This window comes from Xyrauchen texanus, chromosome 2, assembly GCF_025860055.1.
Source record: "Xyrauchen texanus isolate HMW12.3.18 chromosome 2, RBS_HiC_50CHRs, whole genome shotgun sequence".
NCBI lineage: Eukaryota > Metazoa > Chordata > Actinopteri > Cypriniformes > Catostomidae > Xyrauchen > Xyrauchen texanus.
In genome coordinates this window covers 31,294,048-31,317,677 of record NC_068277.1, presented here as the reverse complement: position 1 = coordinate 31,317,677, position 23,630 = coordinate 31,294,048, and the positions used below count along the sequence as shown (strand labels likewise).

Below are 23,630 nucleotides of genomic sequence, written 5' to 3'. Positions count from 1 at the left end.
TGCTGACCTTGCTTATTTTAACACTGTGCATCACACCACAACATCAGCATTAGAGGAAGTCATTTATTTTCATTTCTGAGCCTGGTGAAATCAGTATTATTAGATCACCAAATACGCTTACCTAGAACCCTGACGTCAAAAGCTCCTTCCCTTGTCTCCACTACATAGCCCATTCTCTTAATGAGATTCTTGGAATTAACTCAGTCTGTAAAAATGTTGATGTGTCTTGCAGCTAATTTCCTGTCATACAGCTTTTGTGTTTTATGCCAATAGCTGCATTACACCATTATAAAGTGGTTATGAGTCAGAAACCTTCCTGTACTATGGGATACATTTTATGAGAATTTTTACAGTTTATGTTAAATATGATAACAAAAAGATCTCAAAATCAGCTGTTTGTCTATGGATGGGTTGGCTCATGAACCATATGGCAAGCGCGATGGAGCGGAAGTCATTAGGCCATTTTGTACTCTTGAATCAAGTGTACTCTTCAATCATTTACTCCTTGTTCCTTACCCCCACCAGTGCTGTTCTTTGGACCCCTTGACTGCATTTCATCTGCTTGTCTATGATGTGTTGGCTCATGCTAATTAACCACCTAGATACACTGTCATATATATATATATATATATATATATATATATATATATATATATATATATATATATATAGCTGCATATGCAAAAGGACAATGGAAAGTGTACCTTTACAGTGATGATACAGGAAGTCCTTTTGATTTCAATGTGAACTTTGAAAGTTCTCCTTCTGGACTCTAATGCAGCCCTGTTTTGCCCTCTCCATCATCCATGCAGAATGATAGATCGCAGGTTACTGAACATGCCAGATGCACATGCAGCATGCAGATGCACATGTGTATGCATATACATGAGCATTAGGAATTAGCTCTCAGAACTTTTGAGTGCTGGGTCAATACACATACACTCAAAAATTGTTCACTTAACTTAGGCTAGTTGTTTTTTCCTTTTTTTTTTTTTTACAAAAATACCAGTTTCTTTCAACTTTAGAAGTTTTGTTGTGACAGCTAAATCCAATGACAACTTTGTTTTTAGTAATCTGAATTTGACAGATTTTGTTCAAATAACTGTAATATTGTGACACACAAGGCTACCTAGCATGCAGAAGAAGCCTTTATCTTATCTCACATTATACATTTGCACATATACAGTGAAATTATTATTATTTTGTATTATTTTTTTCTTTTGCAAATCCCAGCTAAGCTGTGGTCAGAGTGCAGGGTCATGCATTACAGGACTTAAAGTGTTGATGTTTAAGTTCTGATTAAAGAACATTTAGAAACACCAGCAAAGGCTGGACATCCAATAGTTTGAACAGGAGGTACAGAGTTTCACCATTAAATAAAATATAAGATATTAACATCACCACACAACTAGTAACTAACAGTAATGACAAGGTCCACAAATTACAAAAAAATAAGCCTACAACAATAACCTAATTATTTATTCAAGGAAATTTTTGTTTTTTCAGTCAACATTAAGTGAGTTGAAGATGCAATACGATTGTTAATCCAACTTAAGTACAGTCAGGTCCATAAATATTGGGACATAGACACAATTCTAATCTTTTTGGCTCTATACACTACCACAATAGATTTGAAATGAAACAAACAAGATGTGCTTTAACTGCAGACTTTCAGCTTTAATATGTGAGGGTATTTACATCCAAATCAGGTGAACGGTGTAGGAATTACAACAGTATGTATATGTGCCTCCCACTTTTTAAGGGACCAAAAGTAATGGGACAGATTAACAATCATAAATCAAACTTTAACTTTTTAATACTTGGTTGCAAATCCTTTGCAGTCAATTACAGCCTGAAGTCTGTAACGCATAGACATCACCAGACGCTGGGTTTCATCCCTGGTGATGCTCTGCCAGGCCTCTACTGCAACTGTCTTCAGTTCCTGCTTGTTCTTGGGGCATTTTCCCTTCAGTTTTGTCTTCAGCAAGTGAAATGCATGCTCAATCGGATTCAGGTCAGGTGATTGACTTGGCCATTGCATAACATTCCACTTCTTTCCCTTAAAAAGTCTTTGGTTGCTTCCGCAGTATGCTTCGGGTCATTGTCCATCTGTACTGTGATGCGTCGTCCAATGATTTCTGAAGCATTTGGCTGAAAATGAGCAGATAATATTGCCCGAAACACTTCAGAATTCATCCTGCTGCTTTTGTCAGCAGTCACATCATCAATAAATACAAGAGAACCAGTTCCATTGGCAGCCATACATGCCCACGCCATGACACTACCACCACCATGCTTCACTGATGAGGTGGTATGCTTTGGATCATGAGCAGTTCCTTTCCTTCTCCATACTCTTCTCTTCCCATCACTCTGGTACAAGTTGATCTTTGTCTCATCTGTCCATAGGATGTTGTTCCAGAACTGTGAAGGCTTTTTTAGATGTTGTTTGGCAAACTCTAATCTGGCCTTCCTGTTTTTGAGGCTCACCAATGGTTTACATCTTGTGGTGAACCCTCTGTATTCACTCTGGTGAAGTCTTCTCTTGATTGTTGACTTTGAAACATATACACCTACCTCCTGGAGAGTGTTCTTGATCTGGCCAACTGTTGTGAAGGGTGTTTTCTTCACCAGGGAAAGAATTCTTCGGTCATCCACCACAGTTGTTTTCCGTGGTCTTCCGGGTCTTTTGGTGTTGCTGAGCTCACCGGTGCGTTCTTTCTTTTTAAGAATGTTCCAAACAGTTGATTTGGCCACACCTAATGTTTTTGCTATCTCTCTGATGGGTTTGTTTTGATTTTTCAGCCTAATGATGCTTGCTTCACTGATAGTGACAGCTCTTTGGATCTCATATTGAGAGTTGACAGCAACAGATTCCAAATGCAAATAGCACACTTGAAATGAACTCTGGACCTTTTATCTGCTCCTTGTAAATGGGATAATGAGGGAATAACACACACCTGGCCATGGAACAGCTGAGCAGCCAATTGTCCCATTACTTTTGGTCCCTTAAAAAGTGGGAGGCACATATACAAACTGTTGTAATTCCTACACCGTTCACCTGATTTGGATGTAAATACCCTCAAATTAAAGCTGAAAGTCTGCAGTTAAAGCACATCTTGTTCGTTTCATTTCAAATCCATTGTAGTGGTATAGAGCCAAAAAGAGTAGAATTGTGTCGATGTCCCAATATTTATGGACCTGACTGTACAAGTTAATAGAATCCAAATAGAATTTTAGTTGTGTCAACTCAAAAAAGCTAATTTATTCAAATAAACCATAAAATCATTTTTTACAGTGAGAATTCAATGAAAGGAGACTTCGTTGAGCAAAAGAAAAGTTCAGCGTAAAAATCTACAGTATCATAAAGTTTGTAGACCATGCCAAAACTTGACTTGAGTGCCTTGCAGCCCTGTTAAAACCACTAATGAGGGTTGCCTAGATCATTTTCCAAGCCAAACTGTTATCATTACTGGAGCACATTTTTATCGGTCCACCTACTTAATTTATTAATTTTTTTAAATCACTGTTGGGGATTTTCATACTAGACTGTCCAAATATTTCTTATGATTGACATCTTTCAGCTAAAGCTCACTGATTATGGCCATACTTAATATTTCCAGACATTGTTCTGCATCACTTGTTGTCTTACCAGGAATGAGAGGAAGCACACATACATTGAATGAACTAGGTTGTTTAACAGGCCAGTGAACACTTATGTATCATTGCTTACTGCTTCATGCAGCCTTATTCTTGCATCCAAGGCATCCTAGTTGGTGGGGGAAGGGAATATCCTGTTGTTGAGATTGACTGTAGATTGAATTGTCCAAGAGTGAAGTCTCTGATTGTAGATGCTCTGTGGCTACAGTGAAGCTTATGCTAATAGACCAGTCTCCAGCACTGCATTGGATTAGTCTGAGCATGATTGGACTTTGCTCCATTATGTAGCTTAATCAAACTGTACTAGTTTGAGGTAGTAAAGGTAATAAAACAGGTCTCAAACTCAAATTTATGTTACTGTATACATACTAATATATTAAAATGTATGCTGCTTTGAGTGGTTTCCAAAGTAATTTTCTGAATTTTCTTTAAAGCAAGATTCTAAAATGTTATTAAAAAAAGTTTCAACATGCTGTTTGAACTGGTATAAACTGGCTGTTTTAACAGATGATGCATCTATCACTTCATGAGGCCTAATGAAATGGGTACTTATGAGCAGCTATACAAAGTCTGTCCCCCTGAGGAGAGCAGTGGTGGTCTTTTAGATCAATAGACCAATAAAGAAGTAGCGTGAGAACGTCTGAATAAAAGATTAGTCATGTTGTTTGGAGATGGACTTACAGCCGTACCTAATTATATTGCATTTTAAGCTAATTAATACTGGTGTGAGCTTGTAAAAATACATTGCTCATAACTACCACATAATTATTAATCCGACCCGCACTCACTGACGTGCTTTGGAACAAATCACCCCCGGCCTGGATTCAATATGGATTGGGCTTTTGGTTTGGAGATAACGGAAACTAGTGACAAGCACATTCCGAATCAGTCATCGCCAGTTAATCATTGCCTGCTGGTGTCTTAATAGACAGTTATCCACATCACTTTCACCACAGATCTTTCCACAGAGGTGTGGATATAAAGCTCACCGATCCCAGCCCAACATTGGAAAGAGTAAAAAAAAATTATTAATGTTTACAATATGAACTCTATGAAAGATTGGGTGCATTTAAATGCCAAGGTCTACAACTTGATTTTAGGACTTTTATTGTTGGGATTGCCAGAACAGTTAGTTTGGCAAAAGTGCTGAAACAGTTCAGATGGGAAAGCAAACAAGTAATATCACACATCACTGTATAACAAGCTGTTGCTATTTAGTTTTTTCTTTTTTAGATCAAATATTCTATCAGAAGTAGATTCATTCATTCATTCACTGCACACATTGTACCTGCAAGTATGGCAACAAGCAGTAGCTATGGGAAAGGAAAAGGGTTTAAAATATGCAAAATCCATGCTATGCATGTTTGGCATGCTGTACAAATTTGGTGTCCTATTTTTAAAAAATTTTATCCAAATGAGAGGATGTAGTAGTCTGAGCACTTGTACGAATGGCATAGATTAAAGGGAGTTTATGAATATTAAGTAATCTCAGTATAACTTTGGCACTTAGCTTACCAAAATATTCTGTTTTGCAATACTATGGTTTATGTTATTGGCATTTTGTGTTAGGCCTTTCATTTATTAATTATGAATATTATGAATAGCCTATGAATATTACCCTAGGGACTGGTTACCCAAAAATCATAATATTCAATATTTAAAGCAATTTAAGCTTTAGCCTAAAATATATTGCTGCTTCTATCAATGATAATATGAAATTAATAACTATAAGTCCATTTTTAATTTGTAACAATGGTGTCTAATAATCAATTTCTCAACTAGACTGGTTTAATGGTTGAAAATATTTGTGGAGCTATTCAGTTTGGATTTTCCAGAGCTGCCTGCTCCTCCCCTTCTCAGCCTGATCTCTTTATAAATCCAGAGAGAAAGCATCATTAGCAGACTGACAGCAGGCTCTACCTGAGATACACACCTATCCAGATTGTACTATAAAAAGACTACCACCCAGCCATGCTTTCCAACAAACTTGATGGACCGCGTCGAGGACGGTCTTTTGACTCCATCAATACGTTTTACGAAGAGGAGAAACTCAACGATGAGGTAAAATATTAAATATTTATTTTATAGTTATTCAAAATGCTTTAAACATGTTTTGAAATGTGTTAGAATTTAGAAGCTTGTTCTTTGCATTGCTTTACTATGACAAGTCTTTAGGTTAAAGTCTTTTTTTATACTCTGTTGCATTTGTATTATTATCAGAGGTGGGTACATGCTACATTTACTTTGGAAAAAAGATACGTTTATGAATATGTTTAACTGTGGGTATTTTTTGCTCTTACTCAGGTAAATATCTAATGAAAAAAAGTACTTTTACTTCGTTCTTGTCGTTACATTACTGGGTTTAATTCAATGAGTGTTATTAAATGCGTAATTTATTGAGATATTACATATTAGAGTGATATTTCAAGATTAAAATTACAGCTCCAATTTAAGAAAGTACGTTGCGGTAAATTAGAGGGATTTTGTGATAAGGTGAGTTTGTCTGTATCATGGTTATGGTCATTTTCAGAGTGATTCTGTATTTTGGGGCTCTTAGGAATTAATAATTACTAGAAAGGTTTCCAAACTTTTCTTCTAATTGGCAGATTCATCTAAATCTGAAAAGTGTCCTTAAAGTGATAGTTTAGCCATAAATTCAAATTCTGTCATAATTTCCCCACCTTCTTTTTGTTCCATATCCATGTGACGTTCTGTATTTTGTGGAACCCGAAAGATGTTAGACAGAATGTTAGAACTGTCAGTCTCAGTCACCATTCACTTTTAAAATATGGAGGAAAAACATGCAGTGAAAGCAAATGGGGACTAAGGCTAACATTCTAACATTCTAACAGTTTCCATTTCGTTTGTGTGTGTTATAGGCTAATATGTTGTGATCCAGCACTTAAGTTTGTTATTTTTAATGTTATAATGAGTGCTTTATGCAACTGTTTTCAGTGGTATTGAGTGACAACACCATGCAATGTTCTCGTGTATCCAGACACATTCTCTACTCGCTCCACACCTCATGCTCCTTCTCAGTTAAATCTCAAAGCAGATGTGTCCCCGCTCATGAAATACATCCACTGACGTACAGATGCAATCTACTAAATTAAAAAGTTATATTAGGGCAGATTAGAACCTTGTATTAGCAGCTAAATCTTTACCAAGAGACCAATCAATCATTCAGGCTAAAGCTCACCGATCCATGTATTTATACACTAACAAACAAAATCCCAGTACTCACAGTGTTAGATGGGCGGATCAAGTTATCAAAGTAATTATGTGAAATATTTATTGGCGAACTTGATTTGGTCATCAAGAATGACTATTTATCAAAACAGTAAAAGATTATTTGTCATTATCTGCACATAACCTAATTTATATTTGTTAATTTTCTTGAACCTTTCCATTACTCTGAATTTGCTGTCCACCACAAGGTGCTGGACTAGTTGTGTATCTGTCTGACAAAAACTTGCATGCATTTGGGGACCATAACTCCATCAGACCTTTAACTCACAGACAGCATTTTGCATCCTATCTAAGCCATTGACAATGATCTTTACATGTAATTTGCATGTGAATAAGGATATCATATTTGAAAAGCATGTCAAAAACAAACATAAGTTCACTCACACACACAGGATATTGAACATCTGTTCTAGTAGACAGATTGTCATGCTAATGTAAAGAGATGCCTGAGTGAAACCCAGTGATGAATATAATACGCCTCTCACTGAATGTGTTATAACCTTGATGTTTTTTTATTTTTTTAAGATGAACAAATCTACTTTGAACAAAACAGATGGGAACAAAGATAAAATAATATCCTCCAAGAGAGAACATGCTGCAATTGTCTTCTCTCTAAAGAATGAAGTTGGAGGTCTTGTGAAGGCTTTGAAACCATTTCAGGTAGGCTAGATTCGTAAATGGGTTTTCCTTTCTTTTACGAGTCCAGTTTGATGTGTGATGGTCACACACATAATTTTCTCTCAATTAAATTATCTAAATGTTTCTTATCAGTGTGTTATCAGTATGCCTTTAGGCTCTTTTTAAGCATCAGTAGGGTCATCACATACATAAGCGACCCTTCAAAGAGGGAGTAAGTTGTTAAATAACTAGAATTTAGAGCAATGTAAGTGATCATCTATGGATAGTCTTTTGAATGTAAGCTCCTTCTCACTTTCACCTTCTCAATGTAATTGCAGTGTAACAACATGACGTTGTCACACATTATAAGTCTACTACTTATCCAAATACATGTCAAATACTAATTAATATATTATATATTTTGCATAACGATTATTTAAACAAATGATTTGGATCAAAACTGGGCTAACTGACATCATATTATTTTACAATCATGTTTATAAACAGGACAACCAGGTAAACCTTTTACATATTGAGTCACGCAAGTCCCGTCGGCGGAACTCAGAGTTGGAAGTACTGGTTGATTGTGACAGTGATCGAGAAACTCTGAAAGAAATCGTTCAGCTGCTGTGCAAACAAACAAGCATTATAGCCATGGACTCACCTGATACGTTCTGCACTCCTGCAAACGGTACTGTATTTACAAAACTTTTGTTAAATAAATATGGTATACTTTACACAGAGTATAATTTCTTAGTTTAATATCAGTGGTGCAAAGCAAAGAATTCCACAGAAATCTGCAAGTAACACTTTGAAAATGTATTCATTCTTCAGATCTTGCAGAGGTGCCTTGGTTCCCCAAGAAAGTCTCAGATCTGGATAAGAGTGCCAGTCGTGTTCTAATGTATGGTTCAGATTTGGATGCTGATCATCCAGTTAGTATTAGGCTATATAAATTCACTTATTATTGATTGTAATATAAAAGTATTTATATCGCTATTTCATAACTTCATTCCCTATAATATCTGTATCATTCCCTTTAATATTAATATCTATAATAATAATAATAAGAATATATATATTTTTTTTTCAGGGATTCAAGGACCATGTTTACCGAAAGAGAAGGAAATATTTTGCTGATGTTGCCATGAGTTACAAACAGTACGTTTTAACAATAAGCTTTTAAGAATAACTGCGTTTTTATCCTTATCCTCATAGCATCTATATCTTTTGGCACTACCAGTGTTGGCTAAATTACTCTAAAAAAGTAATTCATTACTAACTACTAATTACATCTTCTACAGTGTAATTAGATTACTGTTCTAATTGCTCTGTCTGAAAAGTAATTTCATTACTTATTACTAATTACTTTCTAAAACCCTTATCAACCTCTCGACCAGATGGAAAATACAAGGATAAACATGAAACTGTTCTTTTATTTCTTTCAAATAAATAATATAAAATCAAATAAATTATTCATGAAATGGCCAAAGAATTTAAGGGGGCTGCATTAAATTAGAAAACGTACATTTTAACATTAGACGTTACATTTCTATTTTAAATTCACTATTGTTTTATATAGAATTGTTCTCTAGTCCATACAGTATTTAACACAATTACATCAGAAGTAACTGTAATTATATTAAAGAAAAATTAAATTTTTCTACAAAAAATTATTTTGACTACAGTAATTATTTACTTAGTAATGCATTACATCCAACGCTGGGCACTACATTCTCTCTCTCTTTCCCTCTGTATCCGTCTCCCTCTCTGCAGTGGAGATCCAATTCCACATGTGGAGTTTACAGATGAAGAGGTGAAGACATGGGGAGTAGTGTTTCGGGAGTTGAATAAACTATACCCCACACATGCTTGTAGAGAGTACCTGTGCAACTTGCCCCTGCTCACCCAATACTGCTGCTACAGAGAGGATAACATACCACAACTAGAAGATGTGTCCAACTTCCTGAGAGGTGAAACTGAACACAAATTATTGTTTATATGCCACAAGAGGAATTAAGGAGAAATATTTGTTTTCTCACCAGCAGAGGGCAGTAAGGTATAGTTTATACAAATATGAGAATTCTCTCATTAACTCATCCTTATGTTGTTTCAAACTCTAAAGGAGCACAAAAGAAGATGTTAGGCAGAATGTTAGCCTCTGTCACCTTTCACTTGCAATGTATGGAAAAAAATGAATAGTGACTGAGGATAACATGCTGCTTATCATCTCCTTTTGTGTTCCACAGAAGAAAGTCATACAGGTTTTGTACAACATGAAGGTGTGTAGATGATGAAAGAATTTCCATTTTTGGGTGAACAATCCCTTTAAGTTTTAATGTCTGTATGTGTGTTTCAGAGCGAAGTGGCTTTACCATTCGCCCTGTTGCTGGGTACCTGTCACCAAGAGATTTTCTGGCTGGACTGGCCTTCAGAGTGTTTCACTGTACACAATATGTGCGTCACAGCTCGGATCCTCTGTACACTCCTGAGCCGTGAGTAAAAAGCAGTGGTGTCTTCATTCTGCACTTCCAATAAAAATGCTAAGGTGTATTATCTTCCCTGAGGTCCACTTATAAAGCTAGCAAAGTTTTTTGGCACCAAAACAGTCATAATATAGTAATATATTTAAATTTTCCACCCTGTCACTGGCCATTCTGTCTGAAATGCTTGGTTTTTAGCTGTCTGGCCCTTTAAGACTTGAATGTAAACGCCCACTGTTATGATTTGCTAAAATTGTGCAGCCCTTCTAATCCAGGCATATTTGAACTGTAATCCGAAGAAAATGAACTAACTCCACAACAACATTATCAAACTATATTTCAGGTTTAACACAATGTACACCCAACAAATTTCATCTGAATGTATGAAACTGTTACTCAAGCAGCACCATAAACTATCAACAGTCTTGAAATTTGACATATTACTGAATAAAACTGCTGTCCAATAGTCCAATTTTAACTGTCCCATCTTTCAATATCAGTTCCTTTGCAAAGCTTGAATCATATTGTGACTGGTTCACAAGCAATCCATGCTGATATGAGCCGAAAACACATACGATCCATGCTGAAATCTTCTGAATACGCAAATGTAATAGAAGCCACGGTGACGTTGGCTTCAACTGGCCAAAGCAGAGACACTGGTCTTTACCAGAGCAACATCTCATATTTTCCCGGTTTGTTCATACACTGTCAGTGGCAGCAGCAGAATGAGATTTCAAAAGTTGCGCTTGTCACATCCTTAAACGTGATGCACATCACCAGTGTTGTGTGGAAACTCAACAATACGATAAAAGATGTCCATCTAGTCCATGTTTACAAAAGACCAACAATTAAAAATATCACAAATGAGTGCAAAAACGGTCCAGGATGCTTTCAAAACAGCACAACAGCAAACAGCAGTGAGACAAAATGGGGTTCTCCATTTTAGAGTTATGACTTGACACCCCGTCTTTTAAAAGCAGCGTGAGATGCATGATAATGGTCAAAGCATTTATACATTTTTTAAGTAGAAAACCATTTGACAATTGTATTCCTCATGTCATCACCCCTTTAAGAGATATTCATATCTGTGCCTTGCAGGGACACCTGCCACGAGTTGCTGGGTCATGTTCCTCTGTTGGCTGAACCCAGTTTTGCACAGTTCTCTCAGGAATTAGGATTGGCTTCTCTTGGGGCATCAGATGATGCTGTACAGAAATTGGCAACAGTATGTATTAATGTACAAAATTCTGTTCTAATGTAAAAAGGTTTGCACTAAAATTTAGGTAAAACAATGTGAACTTTTTTAGTGTTAGTTTGCATTTTGGCTGCTTTTTTAAATAGTGAATATTCTAAAATGTTCTTTTATGCTGACTGTGTCCTGATGAGGTCTTAGTTGTTACAGTATATTGGTGTATTTGCTATTGCAGTGCTATTTCTTCACAGTGGAGTTTGGTCTGTGCAAACAAGAGGGTAAACTCAGAGCATATGGTGCTGGGCTTCTCTCATCCATCAGCGAACTTAAGGTAGACCAGATACAATCATAGATTAGGTTTTAACTAATTACCATCTAATAAAGTTGTTTAACATTCACTTCATTTCAAATCAGTGCTTTTAAAAATGTCAAGCATTTAAGTTTTACTGATAACACATTAAATTTTTTCACTTATATTCAATCTTGTATTTGCATTACACATACCAACAGTTAATGTTGACATGGCCTTGAAACTCTTAGCGTTTGTGTTTTGGTTTGAAGCACTCTCTCTCAGGCACTGCTAAAATCATGCCCTTTGAGCCCAAAGTCACCTGTAACCAGGAGTGTCTCATCACCACCTTTCAAGAGGTGTACTTTGTTTCTGAGAGCTTTGAGGAAGCCAAATTCAGAATGCGGTAATTCTTGTTTTGTTTTAGTTTTTTTATACTGAATGTGAATATTTGTAATTTCTGATCCCTTTCCTTATTATGATGTAGAACTTTTACATGCAATTTTCGTCTGTTTTATCCTTCACAGTGAGTTTGCAAAGACAATCCAGCGTCCATTTTCACTGCGATATAACCCATACACACAGAGTGTATGTGTGCTGAAGGACATGCCCAGCATCAATAACGTAGTTGAGGAGCTCAGACACGAGCTGGACCTTGTAGGAGATGCTCTCTGTCGACTCAGTACACATATGGGTGTCTAAGACTATTATCACTCTTTTTCATATTCATAGCTCTTATTTTGGAATCTCTCATATCAGTGCTCATTATATGTGTACAGCTGCCTAATCACTGTGTACTTAAAAATCAGCACTACCATGTCTAATTATTAACATTCTCAGAGTGCACATGTAATTTAATTTTAAAAGTTAATCCAAAAATTAAATTTTACTCACCTTCATGTCACTTCAAAACCATATAACATTCACAGTGGCACATGTTCAAGCAAGATTTTCTCACCAAAACCTATCATGTTGTTTCAAAAAACATTAAATATGATGCACTAATTGTATGGTCTACTTTTATGACACTTTTAGGCCCTTTTTTAAGCTTGAAAGTGAGGCAAGACCAACCACAGTTTTCATTAAAACATCACCTTTTTTGTTCCACAAAAGAAAGAAAGTCATATGGATTTGAAACGACATAAGGCATGAGTACATTTTAATCGATTTTTTGTTTTTGGGTGAACTAGGCTTTAATGTAATTTTCTTTGATACTGAATATCAGACAAATAAAACAAAGGACTTACATATTTACATTTATGCCTTTGGCAGACTCTTTTCCAAAGCAACTTACAGTGCATTAAAAGTATATATATATATATATATATATATATATATATATATATATATATATATATATATATATATATATTTGTTTTAATTTGTAATTTTTTTTTTCATTATTTTGTATGTCCCTGGGAATTGAACCTATGACGTGTTGCCAGCATCTTGGTCTTCCAGTTGAGCTACAGGAGGAGAAACCTCATACTGTTTTCTATAGTCTAGCTGATTCAGTGAGGGCTCTTAAAACACACCAAGCAAACACCATCATAGCTATTTATAACAGACCTCACACTATATTCATACAGTCTGTATTCTCTATGCTTCACTCCACTCAGTTTATTAGTAGTTTATAATTTTCTAAGGAAAGGTTATGTTTGAAAAGCACTTGCATCACATTTACCAACATTATAGCTTAAGGCATTCTCACATCTATGCTACCTTTTAAAATCCTTCAAAATTATCAAAACTCTAAACTACACCTTATATTACTCTTTAATGCATTCATTGTGTATTCTTAGTCTGTTTGATGTCTTCGTTGTTTTACACAGCACCAAAAGTAAAACTTAGCATGCACCAACTTCATTATACATGTTCTTGAATGCTGAATAATGTATTTATTTGTGCTTGTGATATAAATATGTTTATTTTCCACAATGTTTCACCTATTGGCTTCATTCTGTGTATGGACCTGGAATTGTGGTGTGAACATCGTGTATGTGTGTGTGCATCTGTTTTGTGTTTGGAAGACAGTATTAATGCTTGCTGCTTGTCCTGGGACATTTTTTTTAAACAAGTTTGGCATAGTAATTTTGAAACTGGAATTTCATGCACAGATAAGGAAGGAGAGGATCAAAACATAATAAATAAATACAGAAAAATGAATTGCACAGTATTTCTGAAATAAAATATCTTATTAAACCCACTCTGATGATGTTTGTTGGCCTTTAATCATCATGTCCAACAAACAATCATCATCATTATAATATTACATTCCAAAGAAGTGATGACCCCTCAAAACTCATGCTTCCTGCAGTGAGATACTTTGGCCAGCAGAGAGCAGCAATGCTGTTCTCTTAAAGTTCTTTCACAATTGATTACAGTAAAACTCAAACTTCAAGAGATAATTTCCCCCAATTAAAAATGCTGTAATCATGTACTTATCCTACTGTTGTTACAAAATCAGACTTTCTTTCTTCTTATATAAACACAATCAATATTTAACTATTTAATATCTGTAACTAATCCCAAGTCATGTTTGTAATAATCCAAGCATATTTCTAAAATAATGTCTATTTGTTATGATCTCTTAACATCTCTTGTGATTATATATTATCACACTACATAATATTACCAAAAATAATACCTCAAACGTGAATTATGCCATTCAATACGACTTCAAAATTCACATCTGAGGTATAAACGTGTGTAATTTATGTTGTACAGCAAATGTCCACATATCGTTAAGAAATGTTTTTCCATAGACCTTATTTTTCTCATAGGTTAAAATACTCCATTATAAAACCCCATAGGGAAATCCAGAGGGAACCCTTAGCAAATTCTCTTCTAGGTTTCTCGACTACAACCTGAACAGTAGTTCACCCAAAAATGAGAATTCTCTTATGACTGACTCGGATTAAGCCATCCCAGATGTGTATGTCTTTTCTTCTTCAGCAGAACCTAAATTAAGATAATTTCAGATCTGTTTGTCCATACAATTCAAGTGAATGGGTGCCATTAGGCCGCTGGCTGTTTGACAGTCACAAAAGCATAAATAGGCTGAATAAAGGTATTCCGCACGACTCCAGCCAATCGATAAATGTCTTCCGAAGCAAATCGATATGTTTGTGTCAAAAATAAACTGCTAATTAAAACTTTATTAAATAAAAAATAAAAAAATGCTTCCTCTTAGCAGTTGATGCATCACGGAGCTGCTACAAAGTCGGAAGCACACGCAAGAGCTAGGTAATTTCAAACAGCATCCCAGCACTGGCCAGAAGTAACGATTTAAAGTTACAAAGTTTTAATTATCGATTTGTGTCTTACACAAACTTATCAATTTGCTTCAGAAGACATTAATTGGTCGACTGGAGTCATTTGGATTACTTATATGCTGCCTAAATATGCCTTTGTGACCATCAAATAGCCAGCAGCCTGATGGCATCTATTCACATGCATTGTATGGACATACAGAGATGACATGTGCTTATAAAAATCTTCATTTCAGGTTTTGCTGAAGAAAGAAATACATATACATTTGGGATGACTTAAAGGTGAGTAAATCATGAGAGAACTTTCAATTTTGGGTGATCTAATCCTTTAAAGGTGCACTCAATATTTTTTTCCTTATTAAAAGAGTTTAACTCCTAAAGACATAAATTGTAATTTTGCAATATATGTAGGAAATCATGACCACTCCCATTAAAATGAAGACTCCAGTCATATCAGTAACCTTATACATTTGTTTTATTCTACATGGAGAGGGTCTGCACATGGGACTGCCATGTTAGAATCACATAACCAGTCAAATACTACTCGCTTTATCTGAGTAACCGTCCTGTTATTTGACACTTTCAATCATTGATTTAAGTAATCATTGCTGATTGTGAATACTAAATTAAAGGTGCTGTGTGTGATTTGTTTCATGGAAAGGTATGTTATAAAAATGTTCCAACTCCCTGAAATATTAAAAATAAGAAATGAAATAAATGCCCTGAGATATCTCACCTGTCTCTGTGACAACTCTAGACTCGGCAAACAAAAATATGTCTTGTTTTGATTGATAAATTTGCTTGTTCTCATAGTGTTGTAGTTGCAGCGAATTATTGAGGCATAATGCATTTTTATGCCATGCTATCATAACAGTTGACAGTTGAGGGCGATATTTTACTACTGTTGTTTTTAACAACCATTTCTGCTCTGAATAAAGCTCATTTTGGAATCTTTGGGGTTCTGGGTTTTGGAAAGAGGGGGCGTTGCCAATCCAGCAGCTCAGTCTAGAAGCAGAATGGCTAAAATTCCTTACAGCACCTTTAAATATCTACAATGGATCTGAAACTATTGATTTAAAATGTGCAATATGTAATATATTTATTGTACTAAAGCATAAATTGATCATAATATGTTATCAGAGATTTAGGAAACATGCAAGTTGAAATACTGGCTTCTCTGTAAACAATGCCAGATTTGAAACAAGTTAGCGGCCAAACACAGCGCGCTGCAGCCATGAAAGCAAGTAATACATCTAGCTAACATTGACAGAGTTATAAAAAATCCACATGAGCTGGTTTATAATTGACAAACAATACAAATATTGCAAACATATACATTAACTGATCAGCTTTGCTCATTCCTGTTGCGTGTCCTCAACCTGGCAACCCCCGTGAGCTTCAAGTCTGGGAAGGAGGGGGCAAGGGAGACAACCTTCTCTGATATTTTGAATTTGGACTGCAGTACCCATTTTAAACGCTTGATGTCAATGTTACATGTTGTTCCTTTAAATTATGCTGCAACCAAGCCGCTAGGTGTCAGTGTAAGTCCAAGATGAAACAAAGGTTTCTGAGTGCACCTTTAAATATTGGTCAGTTTCTCAGCTACACCTCTCATATCGCTTCTGAGTATTTAATCGCCGCAGTCATATGGATTACTTTCATGCTGCCTTTATATGCATTTTGGAGCTTTAATATTTTGATATTGTCACTTGCATTGTGATGACCTACAGAGCTGAAATATTCTTCTAAAAATCTTTTTTGTTTAGCAGAAGAAAGTCATACACATCTGGGATGGTATTAGATGAACAGTTGAAGCTACATTTTAAGCTTTCTGTTTCATGCAGGTTTGTCTTGAATTTTTGGTCTTAGTCTTCATTTGATAGTGGAGCGGTAACATCAAAGTACTCTTGCCTGTTTTCAGGGCCTTTTCCAGCAACAGATCATTCAAAATCCTGCAGAGATTTCAGTTCACATCTTGAGATATGTATGCGTTAACATAATAAAAATGTCATGAACCATGGAAATAAAATATGGAAATATTGATTTCATATTGCATTTTGACAAAATTGCAGATCTGTGTGGATTCATTTCGATTTAGCAATGTGCATTTTGTATGAACTGCAGATAGACTGGGCATGTTCAGTCATGCAGTTGTAAATATTGGTAGGCTAGTTGGTAAGTTAATGGATTTGATGTCAATGAGCAGCAGTAAGAAGATTTACAATTCACAGTGGAAAAGACATGCTCTCATAACAGCATGCAATCCATCATTGAATGGCAAGCATCCATGTGCATTACTGTCTGTTGCAACAACGAACTACAGTTTTTCTATCTGCATATCTTATTCTTTCATCACATACACTGAGACTGTGATATGTCAAATATATTATTCCAGTGGAGCAGTAAAAGGTCTGTAGCACACATGCACATTCCAGTGCTACTTTTGAAGTAATGGATGAGAGAGAATGAGAGAGTCAGAAGGGGTAGAAGAGAAGAATCTCACCAGAAGAGGAACACAAAGGAAGACAGCAAAGATATGCAAATAAAATGCATCTGAATATTTCCTATAAACACACTCTGAACTGTACATTGATAAAAAGAGGATGACCGAGAAGAGATTTGGATTCTCATTCTCTCTTTTATCTTCAGACATACTAAAAGCTATTGCTCATGAGCTGAAACTCTCTCTCTCTCTCTCTCTCTCTCTCTCTCTCTCTCTCTCTCTCTCTCTCTCTCTCTCTCTCTATATATATATATAAAAACACAACTTCAAGGTTAATATTAATAAAATACCTTTAAAATTACCTTTAATACCAGATCATCATAGTAGGTCATAACTGAAAAAATCTCTCTCTCTCTCTCTCTCTCTATATATATATATATATATATAAAGCTGTTTCTGCTTTCTATTCCTCCTTCCCTCTTCCTTTTTTCCCATACCTCATCCAAGAACTCCTCTATCTCAACTGCCAGCATTCTGAACCACTTTAGCGATTGTGAAGGCTTAATTGGTGTTCATTAAAATTTCAGAGCTGGCTGTTCAGTACCAGGCCATCCTGTGACAGCACAGGAAGATAAAGTAACTATGAGCAGCAGCACAGGCCCAGAGCAGACTTACCGCACACGCTCAGTGGCCTTCAGTCATGGTCATCACATCCAGATAGTTCAAAGGTAACACTTTACAATAAGGTTCCACTTTTCAACATGAATTAACATGAACTAACAATGAACAATACTAATTAAGCATTTATTCATCTTAGTTAAAGAGTCCACACTATGCAAATTTACAGGTTTATAACTTTATTTTTGGGGTCTACTAGAATAGGTTTACATGATATCATGTTCAAAAAACAAATTATTTTCCTCATACTGTACATTGCTGCAGCACCTCTTTTCACCCTCTGTCTGAAATGCTCTGATTGACCTCCTGTCTCTTTAAAGCCCCCCTTTCTGAAAAGCCCAGTCTGCTCCGATTGGTCAGCTGGCCCAGTGTTTCCCAGTGTGGAAACAGGGTTTCAGGCTTCCTGAGCAGCTGTAAACACAATACAAACTACAGTAACAGTGTAATTGGTTTTTGCAATACCACTTCGAGCCCAAGTCGGGCTACTAATGTAAGTTTGGAAGAATAAGCTGATCGACCCAAACCACCTTCACAAGCACAACTTGAGCAGGATGTTTAACAGTGGTAAGTTTTAATTTTGTAGCTTTCTTAAAAGTAGAATAGAATCCTTTATTTTGGTCACACATTATACGCACAGTTTTTTGCATATATACAGTGAAATATCCCAGCTAAGCTGGGGTCAGAGTGCAGGGTCAGCCATGATACAGCACCCCTGGATAAGATAGGGTTAAGAGCCTTGCTCAAGGGCCCAACAGTGGCATCTTGGTGGTGCTGGGGCTTGAACCCTCAACCTTCAGTCATTCTGAGCCTCAACTGCTGAGCCACCACTTTTTTCCCCTCATCAAGTGCAATATTGATTAATGTGAACCTAACAAATCTTTAAGTAAAAGACAAATAGTGCATCTACGTATGTTAGTCATCTTTTGCTGGAATGGGTGTAGCCAAACATTTTTCCCCAGAGCTATGAGTGGAGAACAGAGGCTTGCTCCCGGTTGGACATTACCAGGGGTATTAGAGAGTTAGTGAGCAAGTTAGCTGTGTATTACCGTGGATTGGACCTGTAACATTACAGCTTATAATAATTATATAATTATATAAAACTCTTGAGATCGACCATTTTGTTACACAGTTTTAGGTAAAAGCCACCCACAGCTGAATAGTAAACCCTTACAAAACAATAACATTATATAGCAGGTTCACACTTGATCACTATTAATTATAGTAAGAATAAAAACAATATGCATAATTCTACACAATTGTAGGTAAAAGTGGGCCTGCATCTGATTAGCAAAACTATTTCAACACAATAACATTAGCTAGCAGGTTAGCAGAGGCCTACATCTGTGCACTGGGTGTACACCTTAGCTACAACACAAAACTCCGCATTTGAACTCTCAGTAGCAGGTAAATCCACAAATAATCAGGCATACTTACAGGATATGATCCTGAAGCACCAGATTGTCCTAACAAAGTAGGAAATGCACCATCTTTCAGGAATAACCATCTTGAAAATTGGTTGTGGTTTTAAAATACATTTTAACCACTGATTCTTTGAAAGTCCAAACAAAAAGGTTTTGCTTTCGTAGTGAAGAAAACAGCGTCTTCTCGACATGGCGACAACACTAACCCAAATCATCCTGGCGGGCGGGCCAAAGTAGCCCCTAGGCAGGCATTATGCAAATGCGTTACATGTTGATGTAGATACTTTTTGGAATAAATAGCTGGACTACAAGCCAGATATTTTATGTAGTTCAGGAGCAGTTTTGTCTGTGGGAGAGAATAACTCCCTTTTGTGTGGACTTTGTGCTTTTTAACTTTTCAGACCTTTAACAGCTATATTGCACACTAAAGGAAAGGTAAAATATCAAACAATATAATAGGGCCTCTTTAATGTTAATTTCAACATATATTAATACATTTTTAAAATCAAAAGTTGCATTTGTTAACATTAGTTAATGCAATATGAGCTAACATAAACTAACAATGAACAATAGTATTTTAATAACTAACATTATCAAAGATTACTAAATGATGTAACAAACAAATTGTTAATTGTTAGCTCATAATACCTAATGCATGAACTAATGTTAATGAATAGAATCTTATTGTAAAGTGTTACCAGTTCAAAGCTAAATATTCATCTCAAACGAGCAGCAGAAATGCAGTCATCAAACATGCTACACAGCAACAAGGTTGTCGATTTCATCTCTTGCACTTTCTTCCTCCATGTCTTCACTGTATATTTGCACTGTCCATTTCCACTACAGTAGCATAAGCTACCAAAGCCATCCTTTGGACTGTGTCATGGACTCCATCTCTAAAATATGAAAGTCCCACTCCAACCCCACCAGGTCTTTCCTGACTCCAGTTACAAGTGGATTCCCTTTTCCCTGCCTTATTTAGGTGCTGAGGGTTTGCACAAGCACATCATATGCTTTGAATTTTTATCAGTGAAAGGTGAAATTCTATGACAAATTATGCATTATTTAAAGAAAGAATAGAGAGAGATGATGGGTCTGAATAATTATTATTCCTCTGAACTGATGTCAGATGAGAGCCAGAAGAGATGTATTTGGCCTATGTGTAAACCCATTCCAATTACTGTTAATTAACTATTTGTGTTAATATGTCACTTCTATAATTAATTAAAAAATTTTACTTAATGCTTTTGTCTTTATAGTGTCTACAGTAGTTCCCTATCTGTCACTCACTCAACGTTGTGTCGATGTAGTGACATTATGGGTCGCTCTTGGGAGCCCCAAACACCTCTGATCTTTGAGAAAAGGCCAATGGGAATTGGCGAGTGGAATTTGCATGCCACCTCCCTGGGCATACGGGTATAAAAGGAGCTGGCTCGCAACCACTCATTCAGATTTTTTCATGGACCTCCCATTCCCCAGTATGCTCGTTTGCCTCAGTCGAGTTCTGGGGATGAGACAGGCATCTTGACTCAGGGTTGCCTGGAGTTCGATCCGGCGTAATCTCACATGGTCCTGAAACCCTGACTGGGCTATGTGCCCAAGGTTCCCACAACCCCTTTTAGGGATCAGGTGGTGAGCTTGCAAGCGTTGCCCTGGGAGGAGGCAGACCCAGCCTTGTAGTTTCTGTGTCCAGTGTGTGCTTTGCACATCTACTTGGACCGCACGCAGAGCTTTAGATGCTCTTATCAGCTCTTTGTCTTCTTTGGGGGACAGCAGAAAGGGAACGCTATCTCCAAACAGAGGCTTGCCCACTGGATCGTTGGCATACCAGGCCCAGGGTCGTGCCCACCCCTTTGGAACTATGAGCACACTACAACTGGAGTGTGGTGTCCTCCTGGGCACTAGACAATGGTGCCACTCTAGCAGACATCTGTAGAGCAGCGGGCTGGGCAACACCCAATACATTTGTGTGATTTTTAAATCTCCATGTTGAGCCAGTTTCGTCCCGTGTGTTGACAGGAATGAGCAGGTAAGTGTGCGGGCAGCTGGCTGTCTGTACCGCTTGCGCACAGTACCTTTACCCTCCCTGAGAGGAAGACGTGCGCTTTTTTCCCCATGTGAGTTCACGAGATGGTAAACCCTGAATGTTCTTCCAACATAGCATTGCGGCTGGCGAATTCGGCGGAGGAATACGTGTGCTAGTATGCCCTGTACTAGGGTAGGTGCTCCACATTTGCCGGTTACCTATGGTAACCCCTTGTGACGTATTTTCCATGGTATGATTTCCCTGAGGTCAAATCCGTGTCTCCCTTTGGCAGGGTCTTCCCCTGCCTCCGGTCGCCATGCTGTAGAGTTCCTCCCCTCCGGGTAGTAACTAACACAGGGCTTCTTCCACATGCGGCTGGTAAAATATGTAGTCTCCGCAGTGTCTTTTCTCTTTTCTTTTCCCCAACGCGAATGCATATGGCCCCAGCTGAAAATTTTCACTTTGTGGAAGAAAAAAGAGAAAAGGTTGCAGCTGGCATGGCCTGTTCCCATTGTAGATCGACATGTGTGCAAACTTTGAGGAAGAGACGTAGTACATGATGGGCATTGTAGTTCCAGAGAGCGTGAGCCATGCTTACCAGCGATGGCCAGAACACAAGTCTTCTTTTAGCCCACCCTGATTTATGTTTTAGAAATGGCTAAATATTGCTGGTAAAAGAATGTAAATCTGAATGCTTATGTGGAATCCAGTTGTTCTCATTTGTAGCGGTGGATTTATTGTGCACTGTAGCTTACGTGAGCAGCCGGCGTAAACTTTGCCTTTGTCTTGACAATCAAACCGAGAGTTAAGAAATGTGTCCTCATAAGTGAAAGTGGTAAGTGAAACTTAGGCATGAGCCTTTATAGCCTATTATAGTTACATACAACGTGGACTGACTGTTTGTGCATCCTAATTGCTTTGTTTTAAAGCTACCATAACCACTACCCTAGGATAAATTTTCATCCAAACTACTCTGCTTTAAAGCATTTAACATTCAACATTCGGTTGAATGAAACATGATTGATTCATGTGTAAATACACACTGCATAAGAAGAGGGATTATAAGACTAGCAATACACTGGCCACAGCATGATACACAGGGTGAAATACTCGCTCAATTCACTGGAGTCTTAATGTTAGTGCATGTGATTTTAACATATTTTCAAAAGTACAATTAATTTCTTAGGGGCTAAAAGTTTTTTAATTAGAAAAAAAGACACTGAGTCACCTTTAAGTGACAAAGTAACTGCTAGTTAAAGGCTGCTAGTTGCATGAACCAGTGTAATGTTTGGTCTTGCTTTGAGTTAAAACTATGAAGTCAAGAGTGCCATATACACTCAGGATTACTTTATTAGGAACACCTGTACACCTGCTTATTCATGTGATTATATAAATCCAGTAAACTTGGTTTTATTTGCTCTTAAGGCCCTGTTTATTTGCACATTTTGCACCTCTTACGAATTAAAATCACTTTTGTAATGACATCCCTTCTCTCTGGTGTGATTCTACTTGGGACTGCTTGGACTTTATTACGATGTAAAGTTTACTCTGAATTGCTCTCTAGCAATGGAGCATGAGGACAATTGCATTTTAGACCATACATGGATCGCAGCATGGGGTTTTAAGAGTTTTCAAACGATTCAGTTTGGATGAGCAACTTTTGAAAAATGACCATCCAATCCGAAAAAGTGCACAATTGAATTTTTTACTTTCTTTTTCTTCTTTTAAGGTTTTACACTTTATTATCATGCAGTAATACACTGATGTAATGATTAATGTTTGAGGATATGATATCAAAGACTCTCGCCCACGGAATCAAACACAAGTGGTCAAAAGAGACACATTTTAGTGACCAGGTGTAAACAGTGATGTGTCTTGCCTGTCCATTTGTGATAGGATCACCCAAAACACATATTAATACCGGGTTTAAACAGGGCCTTACATCAATACACTCCAGATTCATTATCATAGCACACAGAATGGGAGGGGTAGAAACTATAAGGCTGTGGTTTAATACGCACACAAACAAGTATATCACTGAAAATATCCCATTACCATTGGTCTAGTTTTGTTTATGTACCTTGAAACCGCATCGGGTCTATGTAGGCAGAGGCAGTAGTCTGTAATGATACCGTTTCTGACAGAGATTAGCATCAGTGATAATTATGTGAAGAACTTTGTGTTCTGATGTGTTAATGTATCTCATGAATTGTGGATCCAAATAGTGAGTACAAATGTAACCAGGCAGTGGGGAGGCATGGGAGAAATGGGCTGCCCTTGAAAGCAGATCACATACTTGTGT

At 36.9% G+C, this 23,630-nt stretch overlaps 1 protein-coding gene across 2 annotated transcripts; it reads left to right on the top strand.

The window, feature by feature from the left end:
• The first annotated feature begins 5,578 nt into the window (after positions 1 to 5,578).
• Positions 5,579 to 14,035, top strand: LOC127658696 (tryptophan 5-hydroxylase 1-like). 2 transcript variants are annotated; one of them, XM_052148131.1, is made up of 12 exons: positions 5,579 to 5,718; positions 7,432 to 7,566; positions 8,032 to 8,215; positions 8,359 to 8,459; positions 8,618 to 8,685; positions 9,301 to 9,497; positions 9,884 to 10,019; positions 11,106 to 11,232; positions 11,435 to 11,530; positions 11,761 to 11,894; positions 12,016 to 12,182; positions 12,934 to 14,035. In XM_052148131.1, exons 1-12 carry the CDS (start codon positions 5,629 to 5,631, stop codon positions 12,951 to 12,953), a joined length of 1,455 nt encoding a protein of 484 aa, XP_052004091.1. In that variant the 5' UTR covers positions 5,579 to 5,628; the 3' UTR covers positions 12,954 to 14,035. The 2 variants fall into 2 exon arrangements, with proteins under 2 accessions (XP_052004091.1, XP_052004097.1); XM_052148137.1 differs by lacking the exon at positions 12,934 to 14,035 and having other exon boundaries at positions 12,016 to 12,778.
• Positions 14,036 to 23,630: the final 9,595 nt, after the last annotated feature.

Coding starts and splice junctions, on each gene's coding strand:
- LOC127658696 (XM_052148131.1), top strand. CDS start 5,629: ATGCTTTCCAACAAACTTGATGGACCGCGTCGAGGACGGTCTTTTGAC. Junction 10,020..11,105: donor CCTCTGTACACTCCTGAGCC/GTGAGTAAAAAG, acceptor TGTGCCTTGCAG/GGACACCTGCCACGAGTTGC. Junction 12,183..12,933: donor TCGACTCAGTACACATATGG/GTGTCTAAGACT, acceptor ACGTGTTGCCAG/CATCTTGGTCTTCCAGTTGA.